General features: G+C 35.9%; 1 protein-coding gene across 1 annotated transcript; it reads left to right on the forward strand.

The window, feature by feature from the left end:
- Window positions 1-3294: 3294 nt before the first annotated feature.
- LOC134276382 (fibroleukin-like) lies at window positions 3295-6967 on the forward strand. The gene is made up of 5 exons (XM_062758645.1): window positions 3295-3352; window positions 4065-4201; window positions 4706-4802; window positions 5321-5488; window positions 6777-6967. Exons 1-5 carry the CDS (start codon window positions 3295-3297, stop codon window positions 6965-6967), a joined length of 651 nt encoding a protein of 216 aa, XP_062614629.1.
- Window positions 6968-24959: the final 17992 nt, after the last annotated feature.

Below are 24959 nucleotides of genomic sequence, written 5' to 3' on the forward strand. Positions count from 1 at the left end.
ATAAAATGCCCTTTTTCTGCCGGTATGCGCATTTCAAATCCATGGTCATAACATTAAAACTAAGCTGACAAATTTTATATTACTTGAGACAATGAATGTAAAGTAAATATAAAATCGTTCTATCAAAAAACTAAATGTGCTCTTGATAAATTTCTTGCAAAAACCTGTATAGATCGGGAGCCAAGCACACGGGGCGATTGCTCCATATAAATACAGAATTAGTTTATAAGTGGGCGCAAAGAGTACCCATGAAAATTCAAATCTATTGTTTGAAAACGTATTGTTAATCAGAAACTCTGCATCTTTTTGAGATCAACTTCGCAACACTTTTGTATAAAATTAGAATGTTTTTGACAAAGTAACTTTGCACATTACCAATGACAAGCTGCGTAGATTTTACGATTTTACGAGTGTTTTACTCCACAGTAAAAAAGTTACAAAAAGGAGTCTATAACATTAAAATATACAATTTTTCAACTTTTTACAACCCTATTCTCCGATTGCTATGGTGCTATAATCTTGTTTCATCAACTTGTTAGTCAATAATTTACATCCTTTCAAATTGAACATACGTAGAGCATGCCCTTGCGTATAGAGCAGGGTTATCCAAACTTGAAAATTTAACCATGGAGGAAGCTATGCGAAATCAGACCATAAGCACGAATATATAGGATTTCCTAACCTTCATTAATCAATGATTGGTCTCACTGCTTTCACAAAACTTAAATAAACACAAAAGATTGAAATAACTAATAATTCTAAAGCTAAAAAAAGTATAAATAAGAAAATTTACATTTTCAAATATTTTCCTTTGATAAACCTATTGAAGAGAAAATATGTTCTATTCTGTATGAACTTTATTTGGGGGTCAAAGGTGATAACGCGACTGTTTTTAAGAATCATAGAGCGAGTGATGTTAATCGAACATGGATACTTAAAAATTCCTCGGAACTTTTGAACATCTTAGTGAGAAGTAAAGAAAGAAGCTTGGTTGAACATTTTCTTGAATCCGCTATGTGTCTTTATTGTTAAAGATTCTTATGAAGTTTCGTAATCCGATATAGGTGTGGTAATACAGTTCCATTTAGATGTTTGGTGTATTAAAAATATTCAAAACTGACGTATGATTTTGAAGAATTTCTTCCTTAGAGAAGGAACCATGAGATTGGTTGGATTACAATATTATAATTAAATCTAAGTTCTTCTGAAATACAATTTATATAATGAGCCTTACAAACGAAGACAATGTTGATAAATGCTTTGTAGGTACTAAATTTTGTAATCAATCTATCTTTTACTTATAGATTATTCAATACAGAAGTATAGATGATTTTCATATTGCCCCTCAAACTTTTAATACATGATTGTAAGTAACATAAATGTAGCTCTAGTACGTTTAATCCATTCTGACAAGATGTCAACGTCTTCTTAAATCATACAGTGCCCATCATGAGGCGTTTTCTTTTATAGAATCATAATATTTATGAAATTCCGTGGCCAAAATTTGAGGATGGGGTTCCATATATTTAGGACATTTTAAAATTATTGATCCAAGGTCCTCACAATTAACAATATTTATGTCACCTATACAAACGTTCCAGCAGGACCATTACTATAGGGCGAAGGAGAACATGAATTAGATGGAGGATTATATTTCAGATCTTGGATATCCACACCATGTAAAGTTTTCTTGTACTTAATAAATTTGGAAGCAATAGTCAATGTTTATTTGTAGGATATACAAAGGATAGACTTCTCTTGAAATATGGTGGAATACAAGACTGTACCCAGTGATTAAGAATGTTATTTATATAAGGCGCATAAAATCCTTTTTTTTGGCATATTAGAATTGAAAATGAATTAAGAAATGTTTTAAAATATTGAAATAATAAAAGTCCATAGACATAGCTTTTTTAATGTGTTTTTCTCACACTTTCATATTCTAGTCTGCACAGCAATCTAATACAGGGGTAATGATTGTAATAAAAAGTATGGAGAAAGCGAACATTATTCAAGCTCAATTCATACATCAAACACTACAGAATAGAAGCAGAGCAAACTCAAACCTCAAAAACATCTAAGTTGGGATCAAATACCATGGAGGAGTAAGCATCCCCTGCCGACCCTTCACTTCCTCCATTTGCTCCTTGTCAATATCGAAAATTAACGGAAAAGTCCGTCGTCATTTCAGCTCGTGAATTAAGTTGTTAGTGTATACATACGTGTAATGACGAACACGTTTTTATCAGATTTTAAAATTGCACGTATATATTTTTCCTTACGGAATTTCTACCTTATATAGTTATTATACAGACAATACAATAACGCTTTATCTTTATTATTATTATCTTTCTAGAGAAAATAACAACCGGCTGGTGTACTGAAGGCGTTTAAATCCGCGCCCAGGAATCGCCTTCTTTGTTCATGTACGTACAGTTTCGAAACAAGGCAAGCTTTCAAAAAATATGTTGTGAAACAATTAAATCGATACCTCACTTAAAGTCATTATTTTGTAATTTCTATACGAAAAAAATAGTAATTTAGTATACCCATCGGAGCAGAGGTTTTTAAAAAAGAAATAACTCCGAAACATGTCTGCTTCTATGCGCATTTTAAGCATTTTCCTACAAACAAAAAAAAAATGTGCCTAATTAATTCGAAGAATCAGATACATGTAATTGTTTTTTGACTTGCAAATCAAAGAAGCCGAATTTTAATTCATTCAGAGAAAGGTAATGAAGGATAATATTTACATAATTTTAAAATGTCAATGACATGTTACTAAAAACCCACTCTTAAACAGCATGACATAAGAGGACTGAATTTGAATTGGAATTCCGAAGTACATACTCGTATGACATTTCATGTTAAATTCAATAAAATCGATAGTTAACAGTAAAATATAGAGTACGTAACAGCCAATCATATTTCGGGCATTGATTAAAGTTCTGATATTTATATTTGGCAGTTATAGGACCATTCGGCAAAATTTTGCAAATTCACAAGAACGCAGCAGTAAATTTTTAAAAAAAAAAAAACCAAGAAATGAGCAATCTGTATGTTATCACTTTGATTCTCGCCTTCATGGCTTTGTCTGAAGCTACCATTGTTTATCAGAATTTTACCGCGAAACTCGAGTTAAATGATAAAACATCAAACTTCGAGCTTTTAGGGGAACATAATTCTCATTCATTGGCAATGTGTGCTGCGATGTGTCAAGGAGATTGCGTTTTCTTCGGTTTCAACTCGCAAACGAAGAAATGTCGTACACACAAAACGGTTTGCTTGTCTACGATGACTAAGGAGGACGGCTGGAGATACTACTCTCATCAAAGTCATTCACTTCCCGGTTGTATGTATAACTGTTATTATTTCAATATTGTATTTATAATTATTTAATCGTTAAATTGTTATTTAATCCCCCCTTTATGTACAATTATTTTTCTTCCCCGTTGTATGTATGATTGTTATCTATTTACCCATAGTATGTTTAACGGTTATTTTTTTCTGTCTGTTTGCTTTTTTGGTTGTTTGTTATTTAAGGTCCCTCTTGACAATTTTTCATGCACACGGAGAACGCTACCACTTGCCGATTTGGGCCTGCTAATGCCTATACTCGGCACTTGAATGGTCATTAAGCATTGATGGATTTTCGTGCAAACACTTTCTACCACACGAAACATCTGTTAATACCTTCTCATTTTTATCTTTATATCCTTCATTTACTTAGAAATGAATCAATATTTAATATTGCTGCCAGTTAGAGATACAAATAATATTTGAATTACTGACAAGGTATTAGGATTAATTTTAAGAAGTTGCTTTAATTATACGTATGTCTAACAAATCATAAATTTGAAACAATTACGAAACCAAAATAATTTCAGGTAATGAGAAAGAGCTTATCATAATATACATTGGAACAACATCAAAGCACACAATGATCTTCAACAATTATCCTTACTGAATCCCACACGTATCCTATTAATACCTGTATTTGTATCTAACACGTATCCTATTATTACCTGTATTTATGCAGAAAATGATTCACGTACTTTTTTCAGCTATCCCCTTAGATTGTAAGGATCTATATGAAGATGGCAAGGCTTGTTCTGGGGTGTATACCATCTATCCCTATGGAACCATTACCAGTCCTGTCCGTGTGTACTGCGACATGACAACCATGGGCGGGGGATGGACGGTATGTAGTTTATTTCAGATTTAGAAGCACATAACATTACTCACATTCCGGTTTTTTTTTTGTTGTTGTTGTTGTTTAAAGAGTTGTAGATTTTAATACTTAATATGAATAATTTAATTTCATTTGTATCAAGCAATCTCATTGGCTGAATCATTCAGAGGAACATATAATATTTTGGATAACATAACTTGCCTACGTCACAATAAGTTACGTCAAAAACGTATTACTCCGCTTGACGTTACTTTTAAATTATGCTTTATTTGAAGCCTTTTTTCCGGAGGAAAAATTGTCTCATTGTCTACACTGAAATTAAATTATAAGTAATGAAGATATTTTCAACTTATGTTATACGATATAACATAACTTGGGGCAGTTTACGCTTTTTTATAAACCGCTTCGCGGGAAAATAGCTTCATTCCTTAAATATTTTAGACTTTATCATAGTAAATCGTTCCTACGATTGTTCAAAACAGTGAATTATATTGCATTTGTTAATTTTTAAAGGCAATTCAAAAGCGAGTCACGGGAACCCTCAGTTTTGACAGGTACTGGACGGAATATAAAAATGGTTTCGGTTCTCCAGAACAAGACGTCTGGGTTGGTAAGTGTATAAAGTTTTAAATAGGGGCTTTCATCCACTTCAAAAAGACAGAATTTCTTCATTGTTGCAGATAAATAAATGGAAGCGTACCTAATATATTGTTTTTAAACTTGGTAATATTCTTTGCCAATTCACATGATCGTGTCCGTTATTTCCCGATCATGGCAAGGAGCACACGGTGGGTGCGACCGATAAGCAGGGGATTCTCACTCCTCCATGGCACCTGATCCCACCTCTGTTGTTTTAGAGGTTCGTGTTTGCTCTGCTCTGATTTTATATTGTTCATGGACTTTGATATTGAATACTGTTTGTTATCTCCATATCCTTCATTGAAATCTTAAATCAAAAAGACAGCAAAAGGATTAAATCGCTCGAGAGTCTTCGAAAGACATCATATTTAACATCAATATTTACGGCTTAAAATAATTTGAATTTTCAAAATTGAATATTTGCATTTAGAATAAAATTAGTTTATATTGCAATGAACTTAACACTTGATAGTTTTTACTATAATACAGGAAATGATTTAATACATCTGTTAACGAAAGGAAGCAGCTCGGCCCTGTATGTGTCCATCACTCTCCAGAATGGTACAACGCTGTATGCAATGTACGACGGATTCTCTGTCTCCAACGAAGCAGGGAAATATCAACTCTCTCTTGCAGGACCTGTCACGGGGACTTTAGGTAAGTGTATGCAACTTAATTTCTAAAATAAAAAAGATAAAAATCTCGTATCTTTTAATTCAAAGATTATTAAGTTATTGTATATTGAGTCAATAATACATTTTTTTCTCTAATATTCTGTAAACGTTTCTTGTTGATAAAACGTTTAAATATTTCACGATATCGTTTGTAGGTACAATTCACAATTTCCAAAGACATTTAATCAATCGCTGCTAGGTAGTTGAAATTTTTCCAAAAGCACAGAAGATCATGTTGTAAAATCAAATTTATTGATAACACAGACGCTACATGTATCTGTGGTCCGCCATTGTTATTCAGGTTGTTTTCTTGAAAGTTTTTCATGATAAACATTTTTATCTTCGATGGAATAAGACGTTTTCAGAGTGTTATCGATATGTCGACATGTTCATGAAAGCTTGATGTTAAAAAAATTGATTCAGAAGTTTTACACTTTTACAATATTAGTTTAGATTTTACTACTTTCCCATAATCCTCACAATGCCAAGGATTGTGATTTGTGTGGCGTTCGAGAAATCACAAACCCTTGGCATTGTGAGAGTACTTTCCCCGCAGTCACGCATTTTAACGCACATAACATTATTTTCTTATTTTTAACACAAGCTCACGTATGTACCATATCCCAGTAATCACACTTCTTTCAAAGAACAGCGAATCCTCAATTTAATGCAAATTCCTTTTTTTAAACTTGTTAAAATTTCATATAAAAAAGTTATCATTTAATTGAATACATTACATCGAAAGTATTAACACTCAGTTTTAAAAAAAAACAACCGAGCTATGAAGTGATTACGGTGAATTAAGCGTACATGTATGTTGCATCACAATTCAGTAAATTTTAAAGACCTTAATGAAAATCAAATATCTGAAAACAGTACATCATTTCTGAATGATTTCCTGCGTATCACATTTTATACATTTAACGGCACATCCTCTACTGTATCCTTTTTTCACATCAGTCGTCTTCATTTTCCAGTGACCCTTACAAAAGAATCATTTCCTTTTTTAGTCAAACATTAAAGTGAAACAAACAAAGGTTATTAATACATTAGAAAAGATTCTAAAGGAATAACATAATATATTGTTGTATTGTATTCTTAAGTAGATATTATCCCCTTTTCAGCACTTTAAGCCGTTTTTCTTAGAAGTATCTCAGTATTATGAATGTCAATTAGTTTGAAGAGATATAAATCACTTATTTCTGTGATTACAGGAGACAGTATGTTACACAGTGGTCATTATAACTGATAAATGTACTTTTCCACCCCAGACAGAGATAACGACAGGTATAGTGGATTACACTGTGCCGCTAGCTGGGGAGGAGGCTGGTGGTTTAATGCATGTCACAAGGCCTTCCTTAACGGTCAATGGTCCCCGGGGTACTGGGGCCCTCCATGGAATTACGCAGTAACGAGTGGGACATCAGTGAATGGGACAACCATGATGATCAGACGTCACTAGGTAAACATCACTAAATCTTGATAACCAGTTTTTTTCTGTTTGTATTACTGTGAAAATTTCAAATGGTTATAAGAGGTTTTTTCAAAGTTAAATATGTTATTATTTCTTTAAAACATTAATTTCATTCGTTTTTTTAACAGACGAAAGATCATCCATCAATGAGACGAATCCATTTTGATTCAAGAGACGGTTTTAAATTTAACATTTATCACGGTTTTTTTTTTGTTTTTTTTTTGGTAAGATTGTTTGACATCAAGTGAATAAACAAATATGTCTTCAAGGGATGAAGTATTATGTAAAGCAATAGATTATTGTAATTTTGTTCTACTGAATGTTTTCAGTAAAAGATGTACTTTATATGTGTTGTAATAAATTTGAATTTAGAAATATTTCGTTGTTATTCACACTAATTAATGAAGATATAAAGATTTAGATTACTTTATTTTCAAACATATGACGGTGGAACCTGTTTAAAACGACACATTTGCAATACATTTTACTGTGGTGTCCGCCATTCAATAAATGCCATGCAAGAGCAATGTCATAAGCGAAAATCAAATTTTGAAATCAACTAGAAAACTGACCAGTCAGCAAGGGCCCCGCCATAGGGTAGAATTAAAAGGGTGCAGCTTACGGAATGATTAAAAAATGTACGAAGAATAAGCAACAACAACTGTATTCTTAAAATTTCAAGATGATTCCTGAATATTATAAAACTTGAAATGATTTCCTTGTATTTACTTTAGGCAGTAAAGAACAATTTAACATTCATTTGAATGTATTAATCAATTATGAAGATTGTGTTATATAGACTGCCAGCCTTCAAATTCAATAAATGCAAATATCATGAAAGCTTGACCTTAACTTCAAACAAACAGCAGTTGCAGAGAAAGGTTTACATTAATCTTAAAGATAAAGAAAAGCCTACTAAATTTTCTGCAGCAGCCTATATAATTGTTCGCAAAGGATTAATTGTACCTCTCTCATCATTTTCTTCTAAAGTAACAACCATAGGCACATGGGGTATGGACCCCCCCCTTTCCATTTTTTTCTTTTTAAATCAGGATTCAAGTCATCTTTTTCCTCTTTTTCTATTCTAATATGCACTACATGTTATCAAAAATGCAACTCTTTTGTCTCTACAAGTTGTTTTTAAAAATGCTGTTTTCCACTGATACATATAAAGAGATCCAAATTGACTTAACTTCAAAACTAACTTCATTTGCAGACAGAGGTGGTAATTAATCTCAATGTGACAGATATAAAAGATAATACTCTGGATTTTCTTCAGGAGGAAACCTAATTAATCCCAAAGGACTCATAGCCAGCATTCATTATACAATGGGAACATCTTCAGCAGTTATCTCTCTTTGCCAATGCATTCTAAAGTTAAGGAATCTACCCCACCACCCCAGCTACAAACCAGGGGACATAGAGAACCAAACCTAGCATTGAAATATGTATTTCTGCCTACTGAACTACCATACCAAATTTGAACTTGATTGGGCAACCATAAAATAAAAGTTGCCCATTCATTCTTATGCATAGTTAAGGAATCTACCCCACCACCCCAGCTCCAAACCAGAAGACATTGAGAACCAAACTTAGCATCAAAATATGTATTTCTGCCTATTGAACTATCATACCAAATTTGAACTTGATTGGGCAACCATAAAAAAGTTATTAGAAAAAAGCAGAAAATTTGTGGACGGAAGACAGACAGACGGACAGACAGAGTGATAACTATAGGGCACCCGCAAATCCTTGCGGGGCCCTAATTAATGAATTGTTATTTAGGTTCGAGATAATTCAAGTAAATTAAAAAAGAAATCAAATTGCAAAACAAGACAAGGGAATAAGAAAAAGCAATGATTTATTTTTTTTTTGAAAGATGTTATCTTAAATCTGCATTTGTCTTTGCAAATAAAACTTATATAGCTAACATTAATCAAAATGTTTGCAATTACTTTGCAGTTATGAGACTTCATCTTTTAAAAGAATGATTCAATGCTTAAATAATGACAAAAATAAAAATCGATATGTTTATCAAGACCATTCATTCTATTTTATGCGATGCGTAGACTATGGTAATATATATCCCAAACTTTGATTGACTACAACTTGGACTTTGTTGTTAAACTAATAGAAAAAGTTTAAGAAGCTAATAATAAAAATTCAAGATAATTTATGAAAGAAGGATATGGAAATAACGAACAGTATTCAATCTCAACGTCCATAAAACAAATATACAAAACAAGAGCAGAGCAAACACGGACCTCCGAAACATCAGAGGTGGGATCAGGTGCCATGGAGGAGTGAGCATCCCCTGCCGACCGGTCACACCCGCCGTGTGCTCGTTGTCATAATCAGGAAATAACGGAAAAAATCCGTGGTCAATTCAGTGTGTAAATAATGGACTAACAATTAGTATGAAAGTAGTCAGCATTTGAATCGATGATTACTTGTATTCGCGGACAAAGTCATTGTATCGACCATAGAACTTACGTAATGATGACTTTAAATGAGACTGTTCATATTTTTGTTTCATCAACTTGCTTGACAATAATTTACCTCCATTTAGAAATTGTTCATACGTAGAGCATGCTCTTGCGTATTGAATAAACTGAGATATAAATACTCCGTATGCAGGTGATGAAGGTATATTGCTGCATAAGTAAGGGAAGTTGACGATAGAAAAGTTAAAGTCATCACGTTTATCATATAGCTTGAAACAAAGCAGCTTATGATGAATGTTGTCGTTTGCAGGTCAAACACCAAAGTCAAGAGAGAAATAAGTTTGTGTCATTTGGGTCTAATTTGTTAATTATAAAAAGGGGAGGGGGTGGTGATAAAACTTATTTACAAAGACTGAAAAATAACACATGGTTTCCGCTTGGTATTTTTCTAATGTTCTATATGAAGGATATGGTGAATTGTAAAGATACTTTTTTCTGCTTTGCTGGCGACAAGCTGTCTGCAGTGAATATTTCGATTTTTTTTTTACCTACGCTTAAGAGTTATTTATTTTTAAAAATTGGTAAGAATTGTTTACAATTTTTTTTTATCTTAGGAAGCTGATAATACAGGTTCAATTTAAACGGTGCATAAATTTAACACATTGTAACCGCTTTACAGTAGCTCTAAAATAGATAGTGGATTTTGCGAGGAGCGTTGACTTTTACAATTGCGGCTTACTTTTACACAAGGAAACTGTACGGAAGCTATTTTTTCCGATAAAATTACATGTATTTAACTTAACGACCCGACAATTATTGAGCGACAATAATCGATGGCCTAAATCGAAGGTTTCTGTAACGCATACATCTGTAGTAAGGATATGGAAATAACGAACAGTATTCAATCTCAACGTCCATTAAACAAATATACAAAACAAGAGCAGAGCAAACACGGACCTCCGAAACATCAGAGGTGGGATCAGGTGCCATGGAGGAGTGAGCATCCCCTGCTGACCTGTAGCTCTCTGCTTTATCTGTCCGAATTTTCTCAAGCAGAAAGCTATATTTCTTTAGCAAAGGAACGTTGCATGTCGGCTACAATCTTAAAAGATTTCTTGTCTTCCCGATTCTATTTTCACTTTGATAATTTAATTCTGGCCACAGGAAGAAACAAGACCTTTCAGTTAAAACTGAAAGGCGGCTTTCAGTAGCTTTTCAGTGGTCATTCAGCCACTGAATGGCACATACATTTCAGTGACCTTTCAATTGCCTTTCAGTCACATTTCAGATACCTTTCAGTCACCATTCAGTGGTCACATTTCCGTCAACTTTCAGTGGCCTTTCCATCAACTTTCAGTGACCTTTCCATCAACTTTCAGGGACCTTTCCATCAACTTTCAGGGACCTTTCCGTCGTCTTTCAGTGACTTTTCCGTCGACTTTCAGTGACCTTTCTGTCGTCTTTCAGTGACCATTCCGTCGACTTTCAGTGACCTTTCTGTCATCTTTCAGGGACCATTCCGCCACCTTTTAGTGATATTTAAGTCGCAATTTATCAATTCTTTCACTAGCGTATTATTAATAATCAGATATTTTTCTTTAACAAAGAAGCAATATTTTGAATAAAGATTTATTTTTCAATCGTAATTGTTTTTTTTTTACTTCGGGTACATTGAAATGTGTCTTAGTAATTATTATAATTTTATAAAATATTTGAGATTTATTAAAAATGATTTTTAATCTTCTAAATACATTTAGAAAACAAAAATTCTTCAAGAGATAAAAAATGATGATCCGATAACCGATTCAAAATTTAAATAAATGCATAACATTCTATAGTGCTTATACCTGTATTTTTTCATAGAAATATATAATTTTGATTGATGACACATAATTTATATTTTTTAAACCATCTCTGGAAGATCGCAAGGTTTACTGATCAATTTCGTTTCTTAATTTTGTCATTGTCAAAACTGCAGGAAATTTAGTTTTTGAAAAACATTATTTTAAATTCATTTTTAACTACAAGAATAAATAAATCGTTTATACATGACTTTTGTAGAAAAAAAAATTTAGTAGATTTTAGCTTTCTAAATGATATTGATTTAATAAAATCATTCTACAAAGTTTTTAGAAAGAGAATTTACAACGATCTTAAATCTTTGACACAGGAACAGATGCCCGTCCCTGATAATTGTCATCATCCCGATAGGAGATGAGTAATTAATTAGTCTGTCCCCAAAATCCGCGCAACTAACATAGAATATACAAAAGATATACAAGATATATACACATCGCAGCTCCTCGGTAAAACAGGTTAACTAATTGTTCCATCGATTTCTATAGATTAATTGATTTTAAAACCACTCTTCTTAATAAGAAGTTGTAGCGTAATCGATAAGGTCGCGGACACCTACCCAGAAGACCAGGGTTCGATTCTGGGCATGGGAGCAGTTTTTTTTTCTTGTATAAACTTTTTCCTATTTTTTTTTCCATTCGGAATTAGATACAATTAATGCTATTATACCAGGAAAAAGTGAAATAAAATTTTTATGCAAAAAAATACGCCGATTATTCAATAAAAAAATTCAACTGAATGATCACGGAAAGGTCACTGAAATGTATGTGCCATTCAGTCGACTGAATGGTAAGTAAATGATCACGGAAATGTCACGGGAAAGGGTCTTTTCAGTGACCTTTCAGTGATCATTCAGTCGACTGAATGGTGGATTTTCATCCTGTGGGCAAAGCCGAACTATTATGATTATGAAAAAAAAATAACAACAAAAGTGTTTGAAATACACAATGATAATAATATCAAAGGGAATGTGTACTTTACATACATTTTAATCTACATAATCAAGATATCTACAGAATGATAGGATTAATTTTGTCACTATAGAAATGTAAAAATTAATTTCGTAATTTATTTAGACTTTCTTCTTTAAGCTGATTTAAACCTTAACCAGTATAAATATCCTTACATTTTTTCGTTAGCTTTTGCCAGCGGCATTTCCGTTCTCTCTATAAATAAATACAATAACTTTAGCTGTAAATTCTTCTAGATCTGTTCTATTTCCCTTTGAATTTTCTTATAATAAAGTAGTGACTTAACTTCTGTTGATGTGACCCCAATAGATGTTGTCGGGGCTGAGTTTCCTCCTGTAGGGATCATCTCTATAGATGTTGTTGAGGCTGAGTTTCTTCCTACATGTAGGGATCATCTCTATAGATGTTGTTGGGGCTGAGTTTCCTCCTGTAGGGATCATCTCTATAGATGTTGTTGGGGCTGAGTTTCCTACTGTAGAGTGATCTCTATAGATGTTGTTGGGGCTGAGTTTCCTCCTACATGTAGGGCTCATCTCTGAAGTTGACATTAAGAAGATGCTTGAGTTTCTGATTGACAATATCTATGTGGTTTTTGGAGACCAGGTATTCCAACAATCTATTGGAATTCCCATGGGTACAAATTGCGCTCCGTTATTAGCAGACTTATTTTTATTTCATATGAAGCTGAATTTATGCAAAATCTTTTGCGTGAAAAGAAAAAAACACTTGCTGTGGCCTTCAACTCGACATTTAGATATATCGACGACGTATTGTCAATTAATAATGATAATTTCCATTCCTACGTCGACACGATATATCCTGGTGAGCTTGAGATAAAAGATACCACAGAGTCCAACACTTCTGCTTCATACTTGGATATTTTACTTGAAAAAGACACAAATGGTAATCTAACAACCAAGCTATATGATAAACGTGATGACTTTAACTTTTCTATCGTCAACTTCCCTTACTTATGCAGCAATATACCTTCATCACCTGCATACGGAGTATTTATATCTCAGTTGATTCGATACGCAAGAGCATGCTCTACGTATGAACAATTTCTTAAACGAGGTAAATTATTGACAAGCAAGTTGATGAAACAAGAATATCAACAGTCTCGTTTAAAGTCATCATTTCGTAAATTCTATGGTCGATACAATGACCTTGTCAGCAAATACAATTTATCATTGAATGAAATGCTGACTGACGTTTTTCATACCAATTGTTAGTCCATTATTTATACACTGAATTGACTACGGATTTTTTCCGTTATTTCCTGATTATGACAATGAGCACACGGCGGGTGTGACCGGTCGGCAGGGGATGCTCACTCCTCCATGGCACCTGATCCCACCTCTGATGTTTCGGAGGTCCGTGTTTGCTCTGCTCTTATTTTATATATTTGTTTAATGGACGTTGAGATTGAATACTGTTCGTTATTTCCATATCCTTACTCTATAGATGTTGTCGGAGCTGAGTTTCCTCCTGTAGGGATCATCTCTATAGATGTTGTTGGGGCTGAGTTTCCTACTGTAGGATCATCTCAATGGATGTGTCGGGGCTGAGTTTCCTCCTGTAGGGATCATCTCTATAGATGTTGTTGGGGCTGAGTTTCCTCCTGTATGGATCATCTCTATAGATGTTGTTGGGGCTGAGTTTCTTCCTACATGTAGGGATCATCACTATAGATGTTGTCGGGGCTGAGTTTCCTCCTGTAGGGATCATCTCTATAGATGTTGTCGGGGCTGAGTTTCTTCCTACATGTAGGGATCATCACTATAGATGTTGTCGGGGCTGAGTTTCCTCCTGTAGGGATCATCTCTATAGATGTTGTCGGGGCTGAGTTTCCTCCTGTAGGGATCATCTCTATAGATGATGTTGGGGCTGAGTTTCCTACTGTAGGGATCATCTCTATAGATGTTGTCGGGGCTGAGTTTCCTCCTGTATGGATAATCTCTATAGATGTTGTCGGGGCTGAGTTTCCTCCTGTAGGAATCATCTCTATAGATGATGTTGGGGCTGAGTTTCCTACTGTAGAGTGATCTCTATAGATGTTGTTGGGGCTGAGTTTCCTCCTACATGTAGGGCTCATCTCTATAGATGTTGTCGGAGCTGAGTTTCCTCCTGTAGGGATCATCTCTACAGATGTTATCGGGGCTACAGATGTTATCGGTTTCCTTTTAGTCTCCTATGACCTTTGACCTACAAACATGGTGTGAGGTCACTGCACACCTGTTACCCAAGGGCACTCTTTGGGTGAAGTATGAGTCAGATTGGTCCAAAGGGAGAGAAGATTTGCTCCGGACAAGAGATCTCGGACGGACTGACGGACGGACGGACAGACTGATCACTATAGGGCGCCCAGGGAGCGGGGCCCTAATTTAAAGGCCATGTGGAAATCGATTTGGCAAACCGGTCGCAAAGAAGAAACTTTAATTAATGAAAATTAAAAGAAAGAAAATAATTAATGAACATTATAGGAAGAAAAGATAATCAAGGGATGAATTATTGATAGTATACACTTGAATAAACATTATTAAAGAAGTAATTAGAGATTGACTTAATATTACTGTTGGGAGAGTTAACAATTAAGTTTCCCGCCATTCATAGCGACATATTTACTTTTTACAAAATCATGAAAATGGCTAGTTCCGACTCTTCAAGGTTGATGATAGTTTTACTGCTATTTAATGCTTATGTTGTATTTAAAAAAGATTATTGACTGAATGAGGTGTGTGACGAAGCAGGGAATTATGCTTGGAAAGGATATGGTGGATGTTTCAACGAACAAATTTCAACTCTGACATTTCCGAGGTTTTTTGACGACTCAAAACTAGGTCTGACTTGTTGGAATGTTAAACTGTTGATAATCAGATCCACCGATTATACATGATAAAAATACTCGTACATTATACTCGATAAAACAAAACCTTGATTTGTAGATGTGAGGGAGTATAGACTAGTCATTCCCACCATCATCATTCCCTTCTAATAACATCATCAGCAAGTCATTATTCACATCCTCATTAATAAAAAAAGTGTTTATAATTTCACTCTTATAAATACTTTTATTAATTGTATATAGTGTAAATGAAAAAGACTCTGATTCTGTTGCTTCAGTGTCAAGTTAGACTGATTTTATCATAAACATTTTCCGCATTTTATTGGATCAACCACCACCTTGGATAGGACTGTGAACAACCTCCACCAGGCTCTAATTTCCATTATAAATGGGTGGTAGTTTGCCGGGACAGCCTCAAACCCTTTGCTTGGGAAGATGTAGGAAGAAGAATAATCCATATTGAAGTGGAATAATTCTGTGCGGTTGGGATAGATGCTAGAAGAGCTTAATATGAAGTGGGAAGTGACTGAATAGAAACCATTCTGTTACCTGAGGGTACAGTAGAATGTCGAGATTGGAGGTTACAATGGCCTGAGTAGAGGCAAAATAGGGCCCTACAAAAAAGACAGACACAGGAGCTCTTAGAAGCAAGCGCGATGGTTATGTTTGTATTCTAGCAAATTTTCTTTAACATGATGTATTTTTAAAATCTAACTTTGTCAAACATTTTAAATATTCAGTGTCTTTGTAGTTATTCTTTCCGATTGTAAGAACCGTTGTGCAGATGATCAGATCCGTGGAACATACGATATATACCCCTACAGTACATGAACGATACCAATCAGTGTGTACTGTGACATGACGACGATGGGCGGAGGATGGGCGCAATTTTGAAATCGAGTATAGGCCTGGTACACAGCATGGTAATGCTGACAGTCTATCAAGATGTCCGAACCCAGCCGACTGTAGCTACTCAGGTGACAGTTTAGAAAGCCTGAAATAAGGGCCTTGTATTAAGTGCAGAAGGATATGGAAATAACGAACAGTATTCAATCTCAATGTCCATTAAACAAATATACAAAATAAGAGCAGAGCAAACACGGACCTCCGAGACATCAGAGGTAGGATCAGGTGCCATGGAGGAGTAAGCATCCCCTGCCGACCGGTCACACCCGCCGTGTGCTTGTTGTCATAATCAGGAAATAACGGAAAAAATCCGTGGTCAATTTAGTGTATAAATAATGGACTGACAATTGGTATGAAAAACGTCAGTCAGCATTTCATTCAATGATAAATTGTATTGAGAGCTGAGACTATGGAAACTCAGGAAAACCTTAATCAGGGGGGTGCTATTCGTGTAATGACAAGAAAGCGTGACAGCTCTAAAAATTTACCTGAAGGGACACAATGGATGTCAAAATACAAGTCATCAAGTTTACAATGTCTTCAGATGGAAGATAATGGTATTGGTCCAGTGCTTAAGTGGAAACTGGCAGGAAGTAAACCAGTGTTCAAATATTCTCCAGCAATCAGACATTATGTTTGTTTATGGGATCAACTATGCTTCAAAGAAGGTGTTTATATAAGGAATGTACAACCACAATGGGTCTTATATGACACGGTTTATTGTTTTAGAGAAACTTAAATTAGAGATTTTACAACTCTGCCATAGTTCCTTGTTATCCGGGCATCTGGGCATTAAGAGGACCAAACACAGGATAACACAACAATTCTACTGGTACGAAATGAAAGACTCAGTTAAAACGTTCATTCAGTCTTGTGAGTCCTGTGCAGCTAACAAAACACCAAACAAGAATCCTAAAGCCTAGTTAGGAAGCTGTCCCGTGGGCGCACCTTGGGTGCGACTGGGTGTTGATTTCCTTGGTCCGCTGCCAGTAACAAAACAAGGAAACCGCTACATTACATTATGGTATAAATTATTTATAAACTTCTGTTGCTCATATTTGCAATGGATTTTTTTTATTTATAAGCTTTGATTGAAGCAAAATTGAATTATTGTCATCCTGTACAATAATGATTTCTTATATAAAACTGTGTGTTCAGTTGTACAGAAATATTTCTTCTGAAACATTTAAAACTTTTATTTCGGGGGTATTGGTCATAACGGTTTAAATTACATACAAATTGATCATAATGGCACATTTGACCATAAAAATAAAAATCTCAAAGATACAGTTCATATTGCTTAAAGTTTAAAAAGTTTATTTTGAAAAGGAACATTTGTGCACTACAGTGAAAGTAACTTAGTATGACTTCACAGATACTGCAATTTTACAGGTATTTATATATCAAATATATCTTGTATCCTCAGTTATATACATTTACTAGAATTAAGGGAAAAATTATTCACCAAACAAAGATTTTAAACATAGAGGCTAATTCTGACCATAACCTAGAAACTTTGACCAATTAAAGTCACTGAAAATCAATTGACAAGTGGCACTCTGTGAGTGAAATATGAGCCAGAAGTGGCCAAGGAGAGAACATATGCTACAGACAAGAATTTTTCATATAAGTCTGCTATGACCTTGAACTTTGACCTAGAAACATGGTTCAAGGTCACTGCACACCAGTTACCCAGAGGCACTATGTGGGTGAAGTATAAGCCAGATTGAGCCAAGGAGAGAAAAGATATACTCCGACAAGAGGCCCATGGGCCACATCGCTCACCTGAGTAACTTGGGTGATGCAGATCTTTTTAAAAGATTTGTTCTATATATATTTCTATGTAAAACTTGGATTCCCCATTGTGGCCCCGCCCTACCCCCGGGGGTCATGATTTTTACAATTTAATATCTACACTTCCCAAGGATGCTTCCACATACGTTTCAGCTTTCCTGGCCAGTGGTTCTTGAGAAGAAGATTTTTAAAGATTTGTTATATATTTCTATGTAAAACTTGGATTCCCTATTGTGGCCCCGCCCTACGCCCGAGGGTCATGATTTTAACAATTTAATATCTACACTACCCAAGGATGCTTCCACATAAGTTTCAGCTTTCCTGGCCAAGTGGTTCTTGAGAAGAAGATTTTTAAAGATTTGTTCTATATATTTCTATGTAAAACTTGGATTCCCTATTGTGGCCCCGCCCTACCCCCTGGGGTCATGATTTTTACAATGTAATATCTACACTACCCAAGGATGCTTACACTTAAGTTTCAGCTTTCCTGGCCAAGTGGTTCTTGAGAAGAAGATTTTTAAAAAATTTGTTCTATATATTTCTATGTAAAATTTAGATTCCCTATTGTTGCCCTGCCCTACCCCGGGGGGTCATGATTTTAACAATTTAATATCTAGACTACCTAAGGATGCTCCCACATAAGTTTCAGCTTTCCTGGCCCAGAGGTTCTTGAGAAGAAGTTTTTTAAAGATTTATTTTATATATTTCTAGGTTAAACTTGGATTCCCTATTGTGGCCCCGCCTTACCCCCGGGGGGTCATGATTTTAACAATTTAATATCTACACTACCCAAGGATACTTCTACATAAGTTTCAGCTCTCCTGGCCCAGTGGTTCTTGAGAAGAAGATTTTTAAAGATTTGTTCTATATATATCTATGTTAAAATTGGATTCACAATTGTGGCCCCCCTACCCCTGGGGGTCATGATTTTTACAATTTAATATCTACACTACCCAAGGATGCTTCCACATAAGTTTCAGCTTTCCTGGCCCAGTGGTTCTTGAGAAGAAGATTTTCAAAGATTTGTTCTATATATTTCTATGTAAAACTTGGATTCCCTATTGTGGCCCCGCCCTACCCCCTGGGGTCATGATTTTTACAATTTAATATCTACACTTCCCAAGGATGCTTCCACATACGTTTCAGCTTTCCTGGCCAGTGGTTCTTGAGAAGAAGATTTTTAAAGATTTGTTCTATATATTTCTATGTAAAACTTGGATTCCCTATTGTGGCCCCGCCCTACCCCTGGGGGTCATGATTTTTTTCAATTTGATATCTACACTACCCAAGGATGCACCCACATAAGTTTCAGCTTTCCTGGCTCAGTGGTTCTTGAGAAGAAGATTTTTAAAGATTTGTTCTATATATTTCTATGTAAAACTTGGATTCCCTATTGTGGCCCCGCCCTACCCCCCGGGGTCATGATTTTAACAATTTAATATCTACACTTCCCAAGGATGCTTCCACATACGTTTCAGATTTCCTGGCCCAGTGGTTCTTGAGAAGAAGATTTTTTAATGACCCCACCCTATTTTCGTATTTTCTTGATTATTCCCCCTTGGAAGGGGTCTTGGCCCTTGATTTTAACAATTTAAATTCCCCTTCACCTAAGGATGCTTTGTACCAAGTAAGGTTAAAATTGGCCCAGTGGTTCTTGAGAAGAAGTTGAAAATGTGAAAATGACGGACGGACGGACGGACGACGGGTGATCAGAAAAGCTCACTTGAGCTTTCAGCTCAGGTGAGCTAAAAAAGGATTTTTCATACAAGTCTGCTATAACCTTGACCTTTGACCTAGAAACATGGTTCAAAGTCACTGCACATCGGTTACCCAGGGGCACTCTTTGGGTGAAGTATGAGCCAGATTGGGCAAAGAGGAGATAAAAGATATGCCCCGAACAAAGATTTTTTTTACAAAAGTCTGCTATGACCTTGACCTTCGACCTAGAAACATGGTTCAAGGTCACTATACACTGGTTATCTAGAGGCACTCTTTGGGTGAAGTATGAGCCAGATTGGGCAAAGGGGAGAGAAGATATGCTCCGGACAAGGATTTTTCGTTTAAGTCTCCTATGACCTTTGACCTACAAACATGGTGTGAGGTCACTGCACACTTGTTACCCAAGGGCACTCTTTGGGTGAAGTATGAGCCAGACTGGGCCAAAGGGAGAGAAGATATGCTCCGGACAAGAGATCTTGGACGGACTGACGGACGGACAGACTGATCACTATAGGGCGCCCACGGAGCGAAGCTCTAATTAAAAGGCCATGTGGAAATCGATTTGGCAAACCGGTCGCAAAGAAGAAAATTAAATTAATGAAAATTAAAAGTAAGAAAAAAATAAATGAACATTAATAGGAAGAAAAGATAATCAAGGGGTAAATTATTGATAGTATATACTTGAATAAACATTATTAAAGAAGTAATCAGAGATTAACTTAATCTTACTGTTGGGAGAGTTAACAATTAAGTTTCCCGCTATTTATAGCGACATATATACTTTTTACAAAATCATGAAAATGGCTAGTTCCGACTCTTCAAGGTTAATGATAGTTTTCCTGCTATTTAATGCTTATGTTGTATTTATAAAAGATTATTGACTGAATGAGGTGTGTGACGAAGCAGGGAATTATGCTTGGAAAGGATATGGTGGACGTTTCAACGAACAAATTTCAACTCTGACATTTCCGAGGTTTTATGACGACTCAAAACTAGGTCTGACTTGTTGGAATGTTAAACTGGTGATAATCGGATCCACCGATTATACATGATATAAATACTCGTACATTATACTCGATAAAACAAAACCTTGATTTGTAGATGTGAGGGAGTATAGAATAGTCATTACCATCATCATCATTCACTTCTAATAACATCATAAGTAAGCCATTATTCACATCCTCATTAATAAAAAAGTGTTTATAATTTCATTCTTACAAATACTTTTATAACATGTATATAGTGTAAATGAAATTGACTCTGATTCTGTTGCTTCAGTGTCAAGTTAGACTGATTTTATCATAAACATTTTTCGCATTTTATTGGATCAACCACCACCTTGGATAGGACTGTGAACAACCTCCACCAGGCTTTAATTTCCATTATAAATGGGTGGTAGTTTGCCGGGACAGCCTCAAACCCTTTGCTTGGGAAGATGTAGGAAGAAGAATTACCAATATTGAAGTGGAATAATTCTGTGCGGTTGGGATAGATGCTAGAAAAGCTTAATATGAAGTGGGAAGTGACTGAATAGAAACCATTCTGTTACCTGAGGGTACAGTAGAATGTCGAGATTGGAGGTTACAATGGCCTGAGTAGAGGCAAAATAGGGTCCTACAAAAAAGACAGACACAGGAGCTCTTAGAAGCAAGCGTGATGGTTATGTTTATATTCTAGCAAATTTTCTTTAACATGATGTATTTTTAAAATCTAACTTTGTCAAACATTTTAAATATTAAATATTCAGTGTCTTTGTAGTTATTCCTTCCGATTGTAAGAACCGTTGTGCAGATGATCAGATCCGTGAAACATACGATATATACCCCTACAGAACATTAACGATACCAATCAGTGTGTATATGATATATACCCCTACAGTACATTAACGATACCAATCAGTGATTTACCAACCATGTTGTTGGTTTATATATTACATAATTACCAGTAATATGATATTGGTTCTTACATTTAAGAAAACTTCCTTAAGATTGTCGTCTGCCGGGAAGAGGGGGCATGTCTATTAGTGTAAGCCATGTGGGTTTCGTGGTGAGAAGTTGGCTGTGACGAACCATATCTATCTAAAACATCTTACATATGAGGACTACCGTATCCATATCATTGTTCACTGTGTAACTTTGCCGCAGTCCAGAAGACAAAATTTCTGAAGCACACCAAGTGGTACCTTGAACATAAGCTGAGGGCAGGAGAGACGGCCGACGCTGGGGGGTCAGGCTACATGACAGTGAGAGACAATTCGAAGGAGATGCTGCAACCCTTGACAGTAGTGGAATCAATCTCACATTAGGAATCGAAGAAGAGGCCAGCCAAGAGTCTTCCTACTTCCACATCCTCCGTGCCATCTTCGTCGCTCTAATCCTCTGGCTCCCTGTCCTCCTTTCCACCACTGTCGTTGCCATCTTCGATGCTGCCATCTTTTCCACCGCTGTTGCTGACGTCCTCCAGCTCATTGCCATCCTTTCCGTCGCAGTCGCTGCCCTCATTCTTGACACAGGTGTCGCTGCCATCCTCTGGTTCCTCGTTACCACCTCCTCCATCACCTGTCACAGCTACTTTGCCATTCGCTCCAGATGAGGAGGATCAGCAGCTGATTAAAGAATTTTTTTTTACAGGAACCCGTGGAGACTGATATTTCCCTGCGGGAGGAGAATGCCCGCCTCCAGAAAGAGATTGACCGGCAGAAGCGTGTCATCCAGAAGAATCAGGTCACCATATCAGACCTTGAGAAGAGGTTGGATTCTGGAGTTGGTTCTCAGTCGAAGGTAAAGTTCATTTATGATGGCCCCGGCGAGGGTGAGCGGTATAATCCAGTTCCCCGCAGAAGGTCCCCGAGGAAACAACCTAAGAGGTTGCAGTTTGTGGTAACCATTCCAAGAAGAATCCTTCCGAAGCCAGCACACAGAGCTACAGAGAACCAGTCGCCATTAGATGATCTTTCTGGCCAGATCGTAGATTCAGTAGACCTTATATGAGACATTAGATTGATATCGTTATTTATAAGAGCAGTAAGTGTAAGTAAGTCAAAGTGATGTAAGTTAGGAAAATATTTATCTTAATATTTGTAATTAATTGGGAGATAACGAACATATGGAAATAACGAACAGTATTCAATCTCAACCTCCATTAAACAAATATACAAAATAAGAGCAGAGCAAACACGTACCTCCGAAACATCAGAGGTGGGATCAGGTGCCATGGAGGAGAGAGCATCCCCTGCCGACCGGTCACACACGCCGTGTGCTCGCTGTCATAATCAGGAAATAACGAAAACTAGAACTGTCCAATAGGGACAAATACCCCCCGCTGGGTTTTTCAGAGAAGATGCCAATTCAAAAATACTTTATGAATCTAGAGGTGTTCACATTTTTTACTTTAAAAAATTTGCAGTGAAATATAATTGCTCATCATGTTTCTTAATGAATGAAACAGAGGTGCAACCAAATGAAACATCAATACTAATACATTGTAATTCCATTGTTACATTTTTTTTATTTTTTTCATTTAATTTTTCTTAATTACTGCATTAAAAAAATATATTGCAATTATGTGTTATGTCACTCTGCAAACTGATTGTTGAAAAAAACATGAGGCCCATGGGCCTTATAGGTCACCTGAGCATTATTCAACAACTTTCCTGTGATTGAATTTGATACATGTTTTAAGCCAGTTGCTATAGCATTTACAATTTGGTCATCATAACTATACACTTAACAGTTCTTTAGTTTGGTTGCTAATACCCATAGGCAAGGTAGGGGAACAAAAAATGCATTTCAACAAATCAGTAATATTCAGCAATAATCAGTTGTGCCGCTACCACACATGAACCCTTTACTCTTAGGGCTAGATCCACACATTGCACAATTTTTGGAAAAGCATCCTTGCTTTTCAAAAATATTTGATAAATACCAAGGAGCACATTTCAAACAATTCATTCATTTTTAGTATATAAGTACAGCCCCCCCCCCAACTCTATTGTACAACTGACCCTGGGGTCTTGAAATTTACAATTCTCTAAGATTAGGTCCCTTGCTCATAACTATATAGGTAGTTCATCTGCTTTAAGTCTAGGAGCAAAGAAGAAAATATTCAATATTTTAATGTTTTTTCACTACATGCATAATCAATACAGCCCCCCCAACACCAGAATCCCTGACCCTGGGGCCATAAAATTCACAATTTTGGTAGAGGCACTCTTGCTCATCATAACTATGTACTTAGTTAGTTTATTTAATACCCAGAAGCAGAGAAGAAGATTTTCAAAGAATTCATGTATTTTCACTATATAATCAATAGAGCCCCGCCCTTACCCCAGAACCCCTGACCCTGGGGCCATAAAATTCACAATTTTGGTAGAGGCACACTTGCTCATCATAACTATGTACTTAGTTACATGTAGTTTATTTAATACCCAGGAGCAGAGAAGAAGACTTTCAAAGAATTCATGTATTTTCACTATATAATCAATAGAGCCCTCCCCCCCCCCAACACTAGAACCCCTGACCCTGGGGCCATAAAATTCACAATTTTGGTAGAGGCACACTTGCTCATCATAACTATGTACTTAGTTAGTTTATTAAATACCCATGAGCAGAGAAGAAGATTTTCAAAGAATTCATGAATTTTCACTATATAATCAATAAAGCCAAGCCCTTACACCAGAATCCCTGACCCTGGGGCCATAAAATTCACAATTTTGGTAGAGACACTCTTGCTCATCATAACTATGTACTTAGTTGGTTTATTTAAAACCCAGGAGCAGAGAAGAAGATTTTTACAGAAATAATGCATTTTCACTATATACTTTTTAAGCCCCGCCCCAGCACAAGTACCCCTGACCCCAGGGCCATGAATTTCACAATTTTGGTAAAGGACGCAATGCTGATTACAACCACGCAAACAGTTTGACTGCTTAATGTCCAGGAGTAAAGAAGAAGATTTTTAAAGATTGCATTAATTTTAGTGGTTTGGCCCCAGCCCTCAGGCCCCAGGGGGGGCAGGAATCATGAAATTCACAATTTTTGTTCCCCTTCACCTATAGATGCTTTGTGCCAAATTTGGTTGAAATTGGTTCAGTGGTTGCAGAGAAGAAGCTGAAAATGTTCAAAAGTTTACGACCGATTGACGACGTACGACGAACGACGTACGACGACGGACGAAAACAGATAGCAATAGGTCACCTGAGTGACTCAGGTGACCTAAAAACATTATACAAAATCAAATTAATCTTGATATATCATTTTGAAAATAAAGAACTGGTCATCCAATAATTAAGTGTTTTGACAGACAATAAATTACAATTAAGAGAATAAGAGAAGAGAGATCTTTAATTCTTGTGCCTATTTCCCTGAAGATTTGATAACACACACACACACACTTGATAAGAGATACATGTATGCCTAAACAACTTCCAACACCAAACTCATTAA

Source organism: Saccostrea cucullata, unplaced genomic scaffold, assembly GCF_032062105.1.
Source record: "Saccostrea cucullata isolate Sc308-1 unplaced genomic scaffold, CSIRO_AGI_Scuc_v1 ctg2073, whole genome shotgun sequence".
NCBI classification, from domain to species: domain Eukaryota; kingdom Metazoa; phylum Mollusca; class Bivalvia; order Ostreida; family Ostreidae; genus Saccostrea; species Saccostrea cuccullata.